Genomic DNA, 19,771 nt, shown 5'->3' with positions numbered 1-19,771 from the left:
AGACATGCTGGTAGGTTAATTGGATCCTGTCTAAATTGGCCCTTGTATATGAATGTGAGTTAGGGACCTTAGATTGTATGCCCCTTGAGGATTAGGGACTGATGTGAATGTACAATATATATGTAAAGCGCTGTGTAAATTGACAGCGCTATATAAATACCTGAAATAAATAAAAATTAGTGAGCTGCCTCAAAACAGAATACTTACCCTACTGGAGGTATACAGTGCGTACATATATATGTGAAAAAGGTAAATCAATGACACGAGTTCAGTAATATAAATAATTAATTTTATTAAAGAATTTTCTTTTGTACATTAACACGTTTTGTGTAACCCAGTATTTCATCGCAATAATTAAATTGAAAATGTTTAGGTAAAACTTCAAGATATGGATGTCACAATATTACAACCACAGCATGAAGTCAATACACTGACAATGATGGCACCTTCTCCTAAAGTTACCTCAAAGTGTAGTACTAATGAGCTTGATAATATATTATGGGATTTCCAGTAAGAAAAATATACAGTCATAAACAGACAACAGTTTTTCTAAATGAAGACTATTTTTTTTCCTGTTCTTTTGAACTGGCAGAATACTGAAAAGTTTCAAAGAATTAACTATACTGGATACCAATCTGTTGCTAAGAGCTGTGCTAAAAAAACAAAACAAAAAAACAATGTGTATATCTGGAGGAATTAACACTTTACAATACACTAAATTCATATCCACAGCATTTACTTTTTATAATATCTGTACCAGTATTTGCATATAATGCAAACTTCTCTTCTTTATATGATATGTTTACATTTCTAGAATATGTGTATGATACACATACTGTATAGAGGAATATTTATAAAGTAGAGAATGTGACTTTCAACAAGCATTTAAAAACACATGCACCAGGAATATTCACCTGCAGTGAATGTTTGCTGAATGTCAGATTACCTGCTTTATAAATATGGCCCATAGTGTGCATGTGTGTTTTGTTTGTATATTCTAAATGTTTGATAAATTTGTTCCTGCACTGCTCAGCTCCTCCGCATGGATCTCATAATAGAGGTCCATGGTTGTGAAGTAGTAATTGTTTTGAGGCAAATGCAAGAAAGCACAGAGTGCGCTCGATTCACTGGCATATAAGAATGTGCATGTGATTAGGTTTTACCAAACTATATACATACACAAATACTACACTTGTACACACTTCTTTGAAACGGATTAGAATTAAGCTTGAAAGAGAAAAGAAAAAGTCCCTCTGGCTACTAAAATGTCCTATTAATAGGAATTTGAACAAACATTTTAGGCATGGTTGGTAACAGAAATGTGTAATTTGTATATAACTAAATAGCAAAACACAGTATGACATTTTTCAAGTTCTATTATGGTATATGATCTTTTGAATTTTTAAAATGATTACTGTCACTAAGGGCTTATTACACCCAACATAATAAAACCGTAAAATACATTATCAAAGCTTTTTAATATCAATCACCACAAAGTATGTTGAAAGAAGTTCATTATGGACCAAATCAGAAAAACTCCAAAAAGTATCTTTTGCGGATTCATAAAAACTACCCTGGCAGCTTAGAAGATATGGGACAGTTTGTAGGACCAAATAGTATAAATGGACATTGCTCTTCTAAAGACATTTGAAGAATAGACTACAGTGATCTATTATGCCAATATTTCCTAACAGACTATATTGCCAAAAGTATTGGGAAGCCTGCCTTTACTCAGACATCAACTTTAATGGCATCTCAGTCTTTATCTGTAGGGTTGAATATTGAGTTTGCCCACCCTTTGCAGCTATAACAGCTTCAACTCTTCTGGGAAGGCTGTCCACAAGTTTTAAGAATGTGTCTATGGGAATGTCTGACCATTCTTCCAGAAGCACATATATGAGGTCAGGTGAGAAGGCTTGGCTCACAGTCTTGACTCTAATTCATCCCAAAGGGGTTCTATCGGGTCGAGGTCAGGACAGTAAAGTTCCTCCACCCCAAACTCACTCACCCATGTCTTTATTGACCTTGCTTTGTGCACAGTCATGTTGGAACAGGAAGGGGCCATCCCCAAACTGTTTCCACAAAGTTGGGAGCATGAAATTGTCCAAAATGTCTTGGTATGCTGATGCCTTAAGAGTTCCCTTCAATGGAACTAAAGGGGCCAAGCCCATCCCCTGAAAAACAACCCCGCTCCATAATCCCCCCTCCACCAAACTCTACACTTGGCACAATGCAGTTAGGCAAGTACTGTTCTCCTGGCAAATGCCAAAACCAAGACATGTTCATCAGATTGCCAGACAGAGAAGCACGATTCGTCACTCTAGAGAACACTCTACTCTACTACTCTAGAGTCCAGTGGCGGCATGCTTTACACCACTGCATCCGTTTTGCATTGCACTTAGTGATGTAAGGCTTGGATGCAGCTGCTTGGCCATGGAATCCCATTCTATGAAGCTCTCTGTGCACTGTTGTGCTAATCTGAAGGCCACACGAAATTTGGAGGTCTTTAGGTATTGACTCTGCAGACAGTTGGTGACTTATGCACACTGTGTGCTCAGCATGTGCTGACCCCGGCTCTGTCATTTTACATGGTCTACCAATTTGTGGCTGAGTTGCTATTGTTCCCAGTTGCTTCCACTTTGCTACTAAATATTTCACAGCCAACTGTTAGTGGTATTATAAGAAGGAAATTTCATGTATGGACTTATTGCATAGGTGGCAATCTATCACAGTACCACACTTGAATTCACTAAGTCTGCATGCCTAGGTGCTTGATTTTAAACACCTGTGACCATGGATGTGATTGGAACACCTGGATCTGATGATTTGGTACTTTTGGCAATATAGTGCATCTTGAAGCCCTAAGTAATCCCAGAGGACTGTAAACAGGGCTGCTTCTGTACTTCATAAAATGTTACTGCCAACAGCTTCCCCAACCATTATTTTAGTTAGAACAGAGAAATTTTCCTGCTATTATACAGATTGCCAAAACTGAATATGGTTAGATCTTCTTTTTGCTTACACAACACAGTGTATTTTTAGTAGCCTACGTCCATAACATGCAAAGTAATTCCTGTATCACAAGCAATTAAAGCAAGCTTTAACACCTTGAAATCTGGCGTGGAGCATTTCTGCCAAAATGTGCATTCAATAATGTACATGATAGCTATTCTTATAGTTTTTACTTTTATTTTCCATTTCGGCTGCAGTTTTCCTTAGGAAAAGCCAAGTCTGTTGCAATATAAAGTAATAATCTTTAGTAAAGTAATCTCTTTATTAAGCATTCTGATATATGGGATATATTTAAGCCAGTGATTGAGTGTCTCTACACATTATTCAACTCTTAGCTTTCCAACTGAGTTACCAGGACTCTTATCACATGGGTTGTAAAGAGCAACCTAAGTTAGATCCTGCAATCAGGTCATGCCCCATGTACATATGTTACAGTAGGTTTAGTGAACAATTGAGGATATAAGCCAATGTTACCAACCCATATGCTCTATTTCTGGGACATAAAAGCACTAATTGTCTTGTAAATATGTAAGCCGCCATACTTTTACTACACATTGTATTGTGTGTTATTTGTAACATCATGTAAGCCACCATAATTTTACTGTATATAGCATTGTGTTATTTGTAACATCATTTAAGCCACCATACTTGTCCTGTACATTGTCTTGTAAATATTTCTTTTTTTGCAAATATGCAACTATACGACTAAATGTATATAGTAGATTTAACTACTTCTTTTATCCAAGAATCCTCAGATCTAGGTGTAATTATGTAAACACTCTTATAGTGATTCAGATATACATACTTACATATCCCCTTAACATAGTCAACGGTCACAGCTGTGAATATAGGTTGCATTTTTAATTTTTCAATTTTTTTTTTTTTTTTTTTTTAAACGTTCCAAATGCAGCCTCTACAAGCATGCCGCTGTACAAGCAACACAAGTGCTACTACAACTGGATCTCAAACACAATGGAATTTATACAGATTTTTATTTTTACTTTTAAATTTGTTAATTAAAAAAAAAAAAGTGTGAAAAGTAAGGACACTGTTGTGGTTTGTGTATTTAGGTGAAGCTGTCAACAGTGAGACATGGACAAGGAATATGTTTTCCCTGCTATTCTTTCTCTACGTTGTTCTCTCAGATTATCTCCTGCTATCTTCAGTCCTTGTCCACATCGTATTTTTCCACGCGACTGCCATATTAGAAGACACATTTTCATGAGAGTGCATCAAAGTCCATAAAATGCGTGCTCTAATAGAGTTTAATGGCAGCTCAACTAAAAATGTATGTAAAACGTTCATAAAAACTCGACACAGAAAAAAGGATGATGTGAACCCGGCCTAAAGCAAAATTCTCCATTATGGAAATGTAGGCACGTGTGACTCTGTTAGATCAGGTGTCCCTTTTCATTACAGCAGGTGTTCCTGTCTCACTATGTTACACACTTCTTTGCAAAGCATGCATTGGGGTTTATTAAGAAAATTCATACAGGCTAAAAAATAGCAATCTCTGTACTTTGTGTAATTATTTTCTAAAGCACATATTTCAATTCACTTATGTACTTTACTCTTTCACTAGGTAAATATTTATCCAAGTTACGTATTTTTTCAAAATGTCAAAATGTAGGAACTTGCCCTTTCCTGTCTACACAGGCCAAGTGGTGTAGTGTAGATAGGAGGAACATACTGTACCTATGAATTAGTTGAAGAAATGGGTGTTTAAAGTAATTCAAACTGTCTTCACAGGTGGATTAGCTATATCCTACATATTTTACGAATTCCCCTATATAAAATTTTAAAGCCAGACAACTATTTAATCACAAACTAGAAAATGTAGCCTGGAAATGTAACCATTACATTTGCAATCCAAAAATATTTTCAAATACCAGAACATAAATATGCAAAAATATTTTACTTGAAATATGAATAATCCAGATTTGCTTCTATGCTCTAGGGAACCTTGACTAAATTCTAATTACTATACCAAATAACAGTTGAAATCATTACTTTGAGAGTCAATGTAAAAGTCTAGTGTAGTCTACATTGTTTCCTTATTGTAAGGATATTGCTTTTAAAAATAAAAGCAATTTAATTAACTTTTCATAAACACAAACTTGCTGGCTACGTCTTTCAAAAATCATATAGTAATGTAAAGCTATGTAGAGTTTGTACCTAACCTATTAGTCTTGCTTGTGGTCTTATGGGTTATCAGAGACATGCTACAGACAAACATGATTCAACAAATGGGCATAGAGCTGATGTAAACTCTAATCTTGTACAGGTCAAACCCACTTGTTTAATGTCCACAATGTTTAAATACTGAATAAATGTGCAAATCAACAGTGATGAGTTATGGTACCCATGAGCCTTGCCCTATAACTGTAGGTTTAACAGGCGCAGGCAACAACTGGGCTAGAACAGTTTACAAATACCAGCCACATATACCTTTAGGGTTCCCCAGCTGTACAATTAGTCTACTGACCAGTAGAACATTTTAGGCCAGTGACCAAGTATCAGTTAAAAGATGAGCAGGACACAGTATTAATACAAATACACACAGTTTGCACACTAGAATGCATGTATATCTCAGCACCAGGTAAAGAAAAGATGGCTGGATCTTTTATGATCTCCAACCACTATCTATTGTCTGTAGATGCTTTTACTTTGGGCCCTTTCATCTAGACCATAAAACAGATACCAATTTTAGCAATATCTATACTAAAAATAACTTAAAAAAATCTGTGCTGTATTTCTGTTAGACATTTCACAGACAGGACATTATCCTGTACGAAAAGGGAACAAAAAGTTAAAAACAAAGTTGTATACAACTTGTACCATTTTAAAACATACAATAAAGCAGAATGGCTACTAAAAGGTCTCTGAGATTTGACTGCCCTCAGCAGATACTAAAATAAGTGATTATAAATGTTGTGCCATGTATATAATTTATCTTCTACAAGGGGTGGACTGCACCACAACAGGTACCCAAATGTCTTTAGTCTGTAGTCTGTAGTCAGGTTTCCATCAGCCAATGAGGCCCACAAAGAGGTTTTGATGGAATTTAAGATCTAGAAAGATAGAAATAATGTTTATATATTCAAGTAATCATTTTGTTTATACATATTAAATAAAATCATTGTGGTACCTACTGTAGATGGTTAAAATAGCAGCAGTCATTAAAGTGGTTCTAATGGCTAAAGGTTATTTACCTTCATGCATTCTATGTCTATGCAGAAACCTGAGCCCCATCTCGATCCAGCGATGTGCACAAGAGCAGTGGCTCTCCCCGGATTTTCCTTCCTCACTGGCTGAAACAGCAGTGGGAGCCATTGGCTCCCACAGCGGTCAATCACAGCCACTGAGGAGAGAGTGGGGGTGGGGCCGAGAGGTGCTGTGCCTGTCCTATAGACACAGACAGCTCAGGAGCAATGCACAATTGCCTCCAGAGCAAGCAGCTTGCTCTAGGGGCACTCAGTAGGAAGGAGGGGCCAAGAGCACTGGCAGGGTACACAGGAAGAGAAGGCTGGGGCTGCTCTGTGAAAATCCATGTATGACATGTTTTTTATTTTAAAAAAAAAAAAAAAAGCATAATGCAGGCAAGAGTTTAATAAGAAAGAAAGAAAAAAAAAAAATCACAAAAGGTCCTTATATAAGCAAGAACTCTAAGTACTTGAAGGTGAATTGATACCAGCCTCATCTAATTCCCGTACAATAGACAATGACGCATGAAACCACTGACCATGACCAATAAAAGGGGCACTTCACTGATGACCACCACCACAGTGAGCAGCACCCCAGATATACATCTGACTGCTGCAGTCTGTAAACTATGCTGTTTATTACATATTCCTTACCCTGTAAGCTGTGTTGCATATTATACACTCCTGACCACTGCCCCTACAGCTGCACTGTCAATAACATACGCTTAACAGCTGCATTCTGTAAGCTTTAGATTTAATTATATTATCTAAATAATGTTCAGGCAGCTAGCTTTCAAGATGTTTAAAACACAAGGTTTTGTGCCTTACTGGTCTATAAAAGAAATGAGAGACAATGTTATGACCTTTTGTATCTAGGTTTTATTAGTATGGTTTATAAACCGTGGTGTATCTACCCATTTTCCGTTATTACAATATTCTTACATGAGAAATGTTTATGGAGATGCAATTTCCCATAAGATGATGTAAAGGTCTGAGCTCCTGTATTTGTAATACAGGCTCTGTCTTCAGTGACCTTCAGTATATACATATGCTAACAGCAAACCTAGCATGTCAAAAGAAAAATCAAAAGACCATTCACTTATCTGAAAAGATCTTAGGTACTGATAAGCATTTGAGAATTCTACCTATAAATGCCACTATTAAAGGGGAAGTCACCCAAAAGGGGAAGTTCCACTTTAAAGATTGGTCCCCCGCTCCCCATTAAGATTGGCACCTTTGGAGAGGGGGAGGGGGGGAACGGGTACCCGAATTTGACAGGTACCTGTTCCCGCTTTGATCGCCTAAGTTGTCCTCCTACCCTCCCTCCCCAAAGTCTTGTGGGACACGTGACAGGTCCCAGGGGACGAGTCATTGAGGAAGCGCTGAGCTACTAGTGCATGCGCAGTGGGCACCCGGCTGTGAAGCAGCAAGCTGTCACAGCCAGGTGCCCACACTGAAGATGCCGGCGCCTGGAATACAGGACGGCCCGTGAAACGGACTGCGGCGGGGGCAACGCGGGATCCTGGGACAGGTGAGTGTCTGTTTTTTTTTTTAAAAAGTCAGCAGCTACAGTTTTTGTAGCTGCTTTTATTTTTTTACAGAGTGAGTGGAACTCCGCTTTAACATCATATTGCTTTAATGCCATCAAGCAAGCTACTAGAGAAAAAGACTAACTTTGATTGTCCTTATTTCTGTGTTTCTCCTCCTTCGTTATTGAGTTGTTTCATCCTTGCCTGGACATCTTCATCTGAAACCAAAATAAAGAAAAAAAAAAAAAAAGGAAAAGAATGTGTAAGTTATCTGTATTGTATATGCTCACCACATTATTAGGGAACCCACTCTATATTTCACTTTACTGAGGCTTGCTATTAGTTAATTCACTTAAATAAAGCCAAAGTCACTATTTACTTCCAGTAATTATATAGCAGCAACATGTTATGCAATGCTAAGTCACTCTAATGTCCCAGTCACATTCACACAATGGACAAGTAAGCCCTACCAGTATATTTTGGATTATTGGTCGAAACTGGTGCACAGGAGAAAACCCATGCAAATATGCAGAGAATAATCAAACTCAATGCAGATGGTGTTCCGTTTGGGATTCATACCCAAAGCTCAGACACTTGCCATTCTGGGTCAATGTCATATGACGTCCTCCCCAGAACCGACCACAGTGCAGCACGACCTGTAAACCTGTTGTGTCCACTGGACATGGCGGATGACCAACAAGTGTACCAGTGAACAATCAAAGCAAATCAAATGACAATTGTACGCAATGGATGGCGTTCATTCATGCATTTCATTGTGTACTATTGTGTTGATCTCTGTGATTGGTCACAGTAATCACATGATGCAGACAGGGCCAATCACAGCCCAGCCATACCATGTGATTGGCTGTGGCCAATTACAGCTAACCACAATAGTAAACAGTGAATGAATCAATTTAAGTCAGTAAAAATGGTTGCTAATAACGGTAAAATTCACTGGTATAAGAAATTATAGTTTGCAAACAAAATAAAAAAGTTTTGATCAGCTCCCCACAGTGGTACAGTGTTACTATGGTAACACTATTACTCTGGACACCGTATGTTAAGAAAAAAAAAAACCTTTTTACATACTGTCACCAGTTGGTGTCCCTAATCACTGCCACACCAGTTAAATGACACTGTACTGCACTGGTGACAGTATGTTAAAAAAATTGCGAAATTTTAAATTTAATTTTCCAAAATATGACAAAAAAAATTACAGCTTCAAAAAAACCCACCATACTTGACTAAATATCTTGGGACGGTCTACTTTCCAGAAATGGGTCATTTGGGGGTATTTGTACTGTCCTGGTGTTTTCAGGCCTCAAGAAATATGAGATAGGCAGTTAGTACATCAGGACTGATCAATTTTCAGATATATAAATACCATAGTTTGTGGTCTAATTTTCCTACAGACTAAATAAACACTGATATAGGTTATTTTCACTAAAGAAAAGTAACAGAATAGATTTTGGCCTAAATTTATGAAGAGAGATTATTTGAAAAATGTTATCATGAACGAAGGAAAACTAATTTTTTCAAAATTTTTGGTCGTTTTGCATTTATTTAGCACCACCATCATTGATGTAATACCACTAAAAGAAAGCTCTCTTTATGTAAAAACACAAAAGGTTATAAATTTCATTTGGGTACAGTGCTGCATGACCACGCAATTGTCAAAGTGTGACAGTGGTGAAAGCTGAAAATTGGCATGGGCAGGAAGGGGGTAAAAGTGCTTGGTATTGAAGTTAAAGCAAAAGTGCTAACCTCTTAGCTACCATGGCACCCATGTTGGGCTCATGACAGCTGGAACAAAAGGTCACTGTGACCACATGCATCAATTTTCTGCTATGTACACTATATTGCCAAATGTATTGGGACACCCCTCCAAATCATTGGATTCAGGTGTTCCAATCACCTCCATGGCCCCAGGTGAATAAAATAAAGTACCTAGGCATGGTGACTGCTTCTACAAACATTTGTGAAAGAACGGACCGCTCTCAGGAGCTCAGTGAATTCAAGCATGGTACTGTGATAGGTTGCCCCGTGTGCAATAAGTCCATCTGTAAAATTTCCTTACTACTAAATATTCCACGGTCCACTGTTCGTATTATAGCAAAGTGAACGCAACTGGGAACAACAGCAGCTCAGCCACGAAGTGGTAGGCCGCGTAAAATGACAGAGCGGGGTCAGCGCATGCTGAAGTGCACAGTTTGCAGAAATCACCAACTGTCTGCAGAGTCAATAGCTAAAGAACTCCAAACTTCGTGTGGCCTTCAAATTAGCACAACAGTGCATAGAGAGCTTCATGGAATGGGTTTTCATGGCCAAGCAGCTGCATCCAAGCGATATATCACCAAATGCAATGCAAGGCATCGGATGCAGTGGGGCAAAGCATGCAGTTACTGGACTCTAGAGCAGTGGAGACATGTTCTCTGGAGTGACGAATCATGCTTCTCTGTCTGGCAATCCGATGGACGTTTCTTGGTTTGGCGGTTGCCAGAAGAACGGTACTTGCCTGACTGCACTGTGCCAAGTGTAAAGTTTGGTGGAGCAAGGATTATGGTGTGGGGCTGTTTTTCAGGGGTTAGGCTTGGCTCCTTAGTTCCGGTGAAGGAAACTCTTAAGGCATCAGCATACCAAGACATTTTGGACAATTTCATGCTCCCAACTTTGTGAGAACAGTTTGGGCATGGACCCTTCCTGTTCCAACATAACTGTACACCAGTGCACAAACAAAGGTCCATAAAGACATGGATGTGTGTGCAGGCCAGTCAAGTTCCTCCACCCCAAACTCCGAGTCCTGACGTCAAGCCAATAGAACACCTTTGGGATGAATTAGAGCAGAGACTGCGAACCAGGCCTTCTCCTCAAACATCAGTGCCTGACCTCACAAATGTGCTTCTGGAAGAATGGTCAAAAATTCCCATAGACACACTCCTAAACCTTGCGGACAGCCTTCCCAGAAGAGTTGAAGCTGTTGTAGCTTCAGAGGGTGGGCCAATTCAATATTGAACCCTACGGACGATGACTGGATTGCCATGAAGGTTCATATACATGTAAAGGCAGGCGTCCCAATACTTTTGGCAATATAGTGCATATAAAAGTGAAGATACATTTAAACAAGTTTACCACAAGAATGTCCTTCAATGTCATCCAGAAGATTGGCTGTGGAGGCTGCAGTTCCTAACCTGCACTTTAAGTTAAGGTCACAGCATTAAAAAGCACATTGCCAATAAAATGTCTAAACAATCACATCATTGAGGACTCGCACACTGCAAAAATATTGTTTTACTTGCAAATGTTTATCTCAGAAGAAGACATTGTATTATTCAGTGATGAAAAAAAATTCCTGGCTTAATTTATTTGTATATTTTATGCATTCTGTAGTGCCATACCCTTTAATTTAAAATAGGTAGTCATTTCATGACCACTAAGCGGAACAAAATGCAAGGTGACTGCAAACATGTGATTCTTAATTAACTGTAATCATTCAGGTTAAGCAAATTACTATTGCTCAGCAAATGAAGACAATAGAAAAATCTCCATCTCAAAGAACAAAGCAAACCACCTATAACAGTTTTACTCTCAATCAAGTGCATACTTGTTCATCTATTTGACTGCTGCCACTGATTTCAGCCATATGTCTAGGATGGGCCTGTTTATTCAATGATAACTTTGCCATGATTTGAGAGAAAGTAGCAAATCGGCTGGAATCTCAATGCAATGTTGGCTACATTGAAGCAGTTTGCTTTGCAAGTTTGTTTACATAATAATGGCCAGCTCTTAGGTCCCACCCACACCAGAAAATGTGGTGGCACATGCACTTATGTGCGTTTTTGTGCATATTAGCATGCATGTGTAGTGCAGTTTCTCCTGGGCTTGCATTTCCTTTCCTTTGAGGTTTTTTTTTTCTTTGGGCCTTTGTGTGCACTGTGCATTTGCACACATTTGCGTTGCAGAGGAGTCTAACTTACAGTGCTCTTTTTTTTCCGCTGCACTGCAGTGGTGTGATCTGTGCCTATGGGATGGAATGGATTTTTTAATGGTATGTGCACAGTTGGAGTGCAGCCAAAAAGTATTTCACTGCATTTCACTGGGAAGGAGGGGCTAGCGGTCTATGACATCACACCAACTTGTGTCTGCAGCATGGTGTTTTTGAGCTTTTGTTACCCAGAGAAGCTTGTGAGTATATTTGCATGAAATAAATTGGTGTTGTTAGTGATATTACTCTATGGTCCTTAATATTTTCTTCTGAATCTTACTGCAGAGAATTGTACCTTCTGGACAGCCAGCAGAGGACTTGCTGGGCATGAAGGTTGTTATCATACTCTGGTGTGATTCCTATTTGGTGTATCCTGCACTAGTGATCTCTTATAATCTAGAGATCATTGTTATCTGGGTAAGGGAATTCATATATCTATGTCCGAGGTGACTGGGATTGAAATGCATGGAACTGTGGTATTTCATTTTCACACAAGATACTACAACAGCCTTCTAGTGGAGCCCTGAAATATTCTTTTGGGAGTGGAATTTCACACATAATTGTTTATATTAGCCTCCTAGTAGAGCCCAGTATATCCCTTTGGGTTTGGATTATTTTTTCTATGATGCCATTATTTGATTTATACGGACTAGGCTTTTATTTTTCCACTATATTGGTAGTTTTATTTATTGATGCTGATATTATTTGTAGCATTTTATTTTTTATTTTCATTGTGATTTTTTATGGTCAGAGGTTTTGCGCACTCTTCTTTTTTTTTTTTTTGATACAGGAAAAACAAAATAAGAAGTGTGCAGCACTACCTTCTAGCACCGAGCCCAAACTATTTGGTGGTTTCTTTTTTCTTTTCTCAGAGGGTTAAAATAAGTTTTAAAAGCTTTGGCTACAGATACACTTCAAAAATACAATATAATACAGTTACAAAATGATAAGGATACACTTGATGCTTGAGCAGATGTTTCCTCTTTGACTTCCTCATCTTTGTTCTCTCAGAAAAAGCCCGGGCTATCTCCAACAACTTTTTTCTAGTAGCTGAAAGAAATAATCCATTTAATAAAAAAAAAAAAAAAAGAAAAAAAAAAGAAAAACACTGCATCTGTTAAACTCATCAAGGGCCAGTTCACACCAGAACGTGGTGCAGGAAAGGCATGTTCTATGCACCACCCCACACCGTGTTCAAAAAGCACTGCCTTTGCAATTTCCTGCGTTTGCCAATACAATGTTAACAGCATCCCAAACACAGATCGGATACACACTGCGTTTGCCTCACCAAATCGCATGGTACTGCGGCACCATGCAATCTGGTGCACGCACTTTTCAAAAGTAGTGCATGCACTACTTTGTTTTCTGCTGCGTTTTGTAGCTCATTCAAATGAATGGGCTGCAAAATCGCACTGCAGGGCAATGCCCAGAAATGCAATTCTGTTGTGAACCGGCCCTAAAGAATACAATTTTACATTTATGTTATCCAGTAGTCACATTTGATCAAAGCTTTATTACAGAACTGGTAAGGAGAACCAATGTTCTATTGGTTCTAAGGGAATTGCCATCATCATAGGGCTGGCCTTCAAATTTATCCTTATGAGAAAATTTAAAACAAACGTGTAGTCCTTACTCATAGCAATCGGTGAAACTCCTGGTTTTATTTTTTTTCTAGGTTCCACCAGGTTCTCATCCTTAAAAAAATTAAATCCCTATGTACAAGATAAAAAGATTTTGAGTAATTTGTTTCTCTATAAAACACAAGGTCACTAAAAAGAAAAATTAAAAGACATTTTAAACAACAGTCAAGCTCCTTTCACTCTCCCCTTCCACTAGATCTGAAAGGGTGAATATTTCAGCTGGTGTGCAGAGAATGATGGGATACTCATCACTCACCTTGAAGTAGAAGTTCACCTTTGGAACTTGTTACACCCGTATTTACGGTGTAACATGTGACAAGTTCGAGTAAACCCCCACCACCACCCTTGCCTGTGACAGCAGGCAGGGGTTCTTCTCCCCATTCCCCAGTCACTGCAACATTTAAAATCAGGGCTCTGCCTGCACTGCCCAGTCATTCATTCACAGTCATCTGTGAGTGAAGAAACTACAAGACTTGTTGCCATGGGAGACGAACTTGTAGTTCTCAATGGACTGCAAGGGCGCTGATGAGTGCCCTTGTAGTCCACTAACCATTCCTCCAGCTCTCCAACAGAGAGCCTTTACAGAGGTACAAGCAGGAAAGCAAGAGGATGTGTCTACAGGGGCCTGAGATTGAACTCATGATTCACTGCACATATGCGCAAAGCTTTGCAGGCTCCTGTAGGACAAGAAAATAAACTCAATTTGTTCTGCACAAATATGTGCATTTATTTTTTTTCCCCCAAAAAGGTGAACTTATCTTTTAAGATCTTGAACATGCTTCAATATTTTAATGAACTTTCATCCAATATTCACACTATATTACATTTAACACCAAAGAGAAACTCAGCAGAGCACTGGCAGTACTGTTAAATTCTTATTTTCTTGCACATTCATGAGACTTTGCATTGCACGGCGTCATTTGTCTCTTTATGATGAAATACAGTGACACAGACAAATTCTTTGTAAGGACCACAATAAATAAACAGAATGATTTGCTATTTTCATTTCAAACTGCCTCAGATATTAATGTCTTCTAGCTTCCAGCTAACAATTTGTCTGTTGACTGCTGTGAACCAATAATTCAGAAACTTCAGAACAAAAGTTTCTTAGTTTGTGCTGTTGCCATCTTAAAGTCTATGTAAACCGTCACCTTTTAAAACAACCCAAACAGTTTAAAACAAATTAAAAAAAGGTAAAAACGTGTGTATACCCATATGCGATAAAAACATTATAAATACCTTTTTTTCCCCATTTTGTATAAGTGGACACATAGGGGTAGATTTACTAAAACTGGTGCCCTCAGAATCTGGTGCAGCTGTGCATGATAGCCAATCAGCTTCTAACTTTAGCTTACTCAATTAAGCTTTGGCAAAAAACCCTGGAAGCCGATTGATTTCTATGCAGAGATACACCTGATTTTGCACTTTCTGGTTTTAGTAAATAACTCCTATAGCCTCTGTTCTCAAAAGCATAGAGAACTGGTGGAGGAGAAACAGCAGTACACTAATCTTCCCAGTGAAAGGCTGTGCATGGGGGGTTAGGGGAAGTTGTGTCAGCAGCACAAGCCTGATCATTAGTAGAGAGCACACAGAGTTGCCAGCACAGAGAGAAATTACCATGATGCGCTCTCATGTGGTCAGTTTTTGATCAGAGGGACTGGCAGGAACACCAAGGATTTCACACAATACAAAGAATCAATACAAAGAATAGGATACTTTTTCATATCAGGAATATGAATTGTAGGGGTTACATATTCTTTAAGCATTCAACAGCCAGTAGTTACTAGTTGGATAGTATTGTGATATGTGCTATATTGTGGCAGAAATGGCATTAGACAAAATAACATTTATCTACATAGCTGTAATGAACTTTTAATATATAAGGTTGCACATAGCATCTGATCCCTCTCTTTGGGCATCACCTGGTAGAGTTTTTTTTTTTTTTTCAATAAAGATGTTTTTATTGCTAGAGAGGCAATTTACAGCTTTATGATGCACATTACAAGAAGCTAGAGATAATCCAACATGAGAAAAGCAGAAAGTACCAACAAATATTAAGACATCTCAATTTTGTGGACATAATAATCTCTGTATTCGTTATAAGGAATCGACCCTGTAAAACCTCTTAGCAAAATTGGATATAAATGTATATCAACTTATAAACTTAACCACAAATAAAAAAACAATCAGCAAAACTAGGTTCTTGAAGTGATTTTGTTAAATTTAGCCAGTAAGATATCTGGTACTCTCCTCTCCTCCCTTGCATTGATTGAACAGCTCAACATCACCTACAATTGCACCATCCATCAAAGTCTGCAAACATCCATTGCCATAATCACACACATGGTGCTTAATATGCTCACACATGCGTGTGTGATTGCGTGCATTCGGTTTTATTTTAAAATGCATTCACACTAGAGTCACACTGGAGTCTCTTATCCTTTTGACTTGGCTTGACATGTTTTGGAGTGGAAGAAGTGGGAGAGACCAGCTCTGGTGTTTGGAACAAAATTACCCTTTTATGAAAGGTCTAACAGCAGTTGTTTGCATCAGTGAGTGATCCATCTACATGGGTAAGTGGGGTTTGCTTCATGCGGGATCTGCACACAGGAAAGTGGCAGATTAACAGTATCAAGAACACACAAGATGGGATTGCACAAGTTTACATAATTTTGAAGGACAAATAATCCACAGAGACTGGTTTGTTTCATCATGGTTTTCATTTGGTTTTGGATTATTCTTATATATTTCTTTGTCACTGAGTAAAGAATACATAGTATCATTGTTATGCACTCATGTATGTTTGGTATTGGTGTTCATTGTATTATGTGTCATTTGTGGGGTGCGCTACATTATTTATATGTGCCATTTGTACCTAACCTAGCTAGACATTATATATATATATATATTTATTTATTACACACACGCACATACACATATATATATATATATATACACACATACACACATACATACATATATATATATATATATATATATATATATATATATCTACACACACACACACACACACACCCTGTTCCAAATTATTATGCAAATGGTCTTTTATTTATATATAATTATTTAGGTAAATGAGAAAAATATCATTTCCAGGCTTCAAACAAGAAATTCTCCCATTCTAATCTACATAAACTGTGGTAGCAGATTGGGAAGTTTAATATACTGTAACAGAGAGGATAGAAACAAACCTTTTAATGCAAGGTCCTGAAAACTTTAAAACATTCCGATTTTAAACACAAACCAGCTTTTCTATTACACCAAAGTTCTTTAACATTTTCGCTGCCAGGTCCGTATGGCGTACAGACCTACAGCACTGCTTCCAGCTGGCCAGGTCTGTTTGCTGTACGGATCTTGCATTTTCTAAGGCTGTAAAGTCATGTTTGCTTTAACAACCATGAATTTACACTCAAATGGAAGCTGACACTTTGTACTTTACTGAATAGATGTAATCAGTAGCTAACAAGCTTCTGATTACATGCAAACAGTCTGTAAAGTCCACAGTTCTAGTGCACATGCTGACATTGTGCTGTTTTTACTTGCCAGTGCCCCACTTCAGTGTCTCAAACCAGTGTCCCCCTCCAGTATCCCTTTCACGGCCCCTTCCCTAATCACTGCAAAAAATCCTCATTGCCAGCGCCAGCTCTGTCATTCTGCAGGCTTCCTCAGCTGTCATCTCACTGGCTCTGTCATCCTGCCAGCTTCTTCAGCTGGCATCTCGATGGCTGTCATCCTACTGGCTGCTGCCTTCTTTAGCGGTCATCTGGCCGGCTCAGTCATCCTGCCGGCTGCTTTAGCTGTCATCTCACTGGCTGTGACATCCTGCCAGCTCTCTCTTCTCTCTGATCCAGCTCCTACTCCATTCCCTGCTCCCTCCCTGTACACATTGCTTTAGGTTTTGCAGACTCAAAGAGTACTGATTACTTCAGTGATCAGTGTGCCTGCAGCCTGCAAAGGTGCCCAGCTCTGTGAAAGTGATCCAGCATATTGCTCCCTCCCATTCATCAGCAGCTCTGACTAGCACTTAGCTCACTGAGCAGTGATCTTACAACCTGTGGATGTAATTGTGACTGCACAGATTACACTGTTCAACAAATTTTTATTTTTTGCCAGTTTTGGAAACAAAAGGATCCATTTCTTAATGAATTTCACATTCTGAGTTCAAATATAACAATGAAATTTGTCAATTGGCTCTAGTTTTTCTGTAAACGGAAAGTTTTCTACTATAGGCGTAATGACTACATAATGCACAATAATTATATAGATAGATGTCTTTCCACAAATATAAAGTGATATTGACTACATAACAAAGCCTAAATGGCATAATATATTGCATAGGATTACCAAGAAAAATTATAGCCATAAGCGAAGTTGAATCATTTTAATACTTAGGATTCTTACTAGTTTTGTCTTCAGTTTGTGTCGGTTTTGCTTCTCTTGGCTTTTCTCTTGTATTCGAGGAAAGGGCTATCTCTTACAACTGCACGTGACTACACGCTTCAGGTTCTTCCTCACTTGACTCAACCACGAAGGATTCTGGTGCTTTAGGAATTGGTAGCCCCTCTCCATGAGGAACTGGACGTATTGCCGATGGAATATTTGGATAGTGCACAGATAACTTTTTCTTCTTATTTAGCCCTTTTACAATTGGAGGCACCATACAAAAGTAACAATTACTAACATGATCTGTTGGCTCTCTCCAAATCATTGGCACAGCGAAAGGCATAGATGCCTTTTTTCCATTCAACCATTGCTCCAGTGCCGTCCCACAAGAATTGCAGCATATATGTGGTGCCCAGCTCTTGTCCTGGTCTCCTATCTTGCAGCCAAAATACAAGTTGTAGGCTTTCTTAATCATTCCTGTTATCCTCCTTTTTTGTGAGATAAAAGTTATTTCACCGCAGATATAGCAGAAATTATCTGCTTTATTCACACAAGTTCGAGGCATTACTGAGTAGCCTATATAAGCATAAAACGAAATGTAAAGATGCTGTCGAACTACAATCAGCTACAGATACTGCAGCTTTTATGCAGTGAAGTGATGCAATTAAAGGCTAATATTGCATCATCTCAGTATACATGCAATTTTCTATTGGTCACCAGTATCAATTGCGCAATATGCAGCTGAAGTTGCATCATAATTTTGAATGGCTTACGTCATTAGATGGGTGAATATATCATGGAAACTAGAGCCAATCAACATTTTTTAGGGCCATTTTCGTTTTCAGCACCCCAAAATTATGTAAGATTAGCTAATTTTATGCCCAAAACTTTTTACCTGTTGAACAGTGTTATTATTATACAGTATTTATAAAGCGCCAATAGTTCGCTCAGCGTTGTACATTACAAAGGGGGACAGAACATGTGAGAGAACAATACAATGCAACACATGAGGGGATTGAGGGCCCTGCTCTTTCGAGCTTACAATCTAGGAGGGAGGGGATGGTGGCACAGGAGGAGATAGCTGTGGGGGATGGAGTGGTAGGAAGAGTGGAGGAGGTTGGCAAGTTAGCAGGGGGTGGGGTAGGCTTCCCTGAAGAGATGGGTTTTCAGGGTGCGCCTAAAGGAGAGGAGAGTAGGTGATAATCTGATGAGTTGGGGTAGGGAGTTCCAGAAGATGGGTGACACCCTGGAGAAGTCCTGGAGGCGGGCATGGGAGGAGGAGACCAGGGAACTAGAGAGAAGGAGGTCTTGTGAGGAGCGGAGTGTGCGTGCTGGGTGGTAATTGGTGATGTAGTACGGGGCAGTATACTGGACAGCTTTGTACGTCAGTGTTAGGGTTTTGAATTTGATCCGTTGCGCAATCGGAAGCCAGTGGAGGGATTGGCAGAGGGGGGTGGCGGAGACGGAGCAGTTGGAAAGGTGAATGAGTCTGGCAGCCGTATTCAGGATCAACTGAAGCGGGGATAGCCAGCGGCGAGGCAGGCCAGTGAGGAGGGAGTTGCAGTAGTCGAGTCGTGATATGATTGGAGTGGATGAGCTGTTTAGTGGTTTCTGGGGTTAGGAACGTGCGTATTTTGGCGATGTGGAGGTGGAGTCTGCACAAGTTTGTTAAAGATTGGACTTGGGGCTGGAAGGATAGGTTGGAGTCCAGAAGGACACCAAGTACTCTGGCCTGCGGGGCGGGTTTGATGGTGCCGTTGTTGGATGTGATGGAGAAGTCAATGGGGGGGTGGTGTCCGGGCTGGGGGGGAAGACAAACTCGGTTTTGGAGAGGTTCAGTTTAAGGAAGTGGAGCGACATCCAGTCTGATATGTCGCTTAGTAGGTGTGTGATTCGGGCGGAGACCGAGGGGGTGAGGTTGGGGGTTGAGAGATAGATTTGTGTGTCGTCGGCATAGAGATGGTAGTTGAAGCCGTGAGAGTGTATGAGTTGGCCAAGGGAGGA

The 19,771-nt window shown here is 39.2% G+C and overlaps 1 protein-coding gene across 1 annotated transcript in view; it reads right to left on the bottom strand.

Moving 5' to 3' along the window:
* Positions 1-267: 267 nt before the first annotated feature.
* The window catches only part of CUEDC1 (CUE domain containing 1), a 146,577-nt gene continuing 127,073 nt past the window's right edge, over positions 268-19,771 (bottom strand). Inside the window, exons 9-12 of the mRNA XM_089659171.1 lie at positions 12,683-12,776; positions 10,874-10,932; positions 7,890-7,962; positions 268-6,083 (exon numbers count right to left, since the gene is read on the bottom strand). Of these exons, the coding sequence (XP_089515297.1) occupies positions 7,901-7,962; positions 10,874-10,932; positions 12,683-12,776 (215 nt within the window). The 3' untranslated portion in view covers positions 268-6,083; positions 7,890-7,900. The remainder of the gene's footprint in view (positions 6,084-7,889; positions 7,963-10,873; positions 10,933-12,682; positions 12,777-19,771) is intronic.

Source organism: Staurois parvus, unplaced genomic scaffold, assembly GCF_062004578.1.
Source record: "Staurois parvus isolate SC_StPar_1 unplaced genomic scaffold, SC_StPar_1.0 ptg001134l, whole genome shotgun sequence".
Taxonomy (NCBI): domain Eukaryota; kingdom Metazoa; phylum Chordata; class Amphibia; order Anura; family Ranidae; genus Staurois; species Staurois parvus.
The sequence above is the reverse complement of the archived record's forward strand: the minus strand, read 5'-3'. Positions and strand labels throughout refer to the sequence as shown.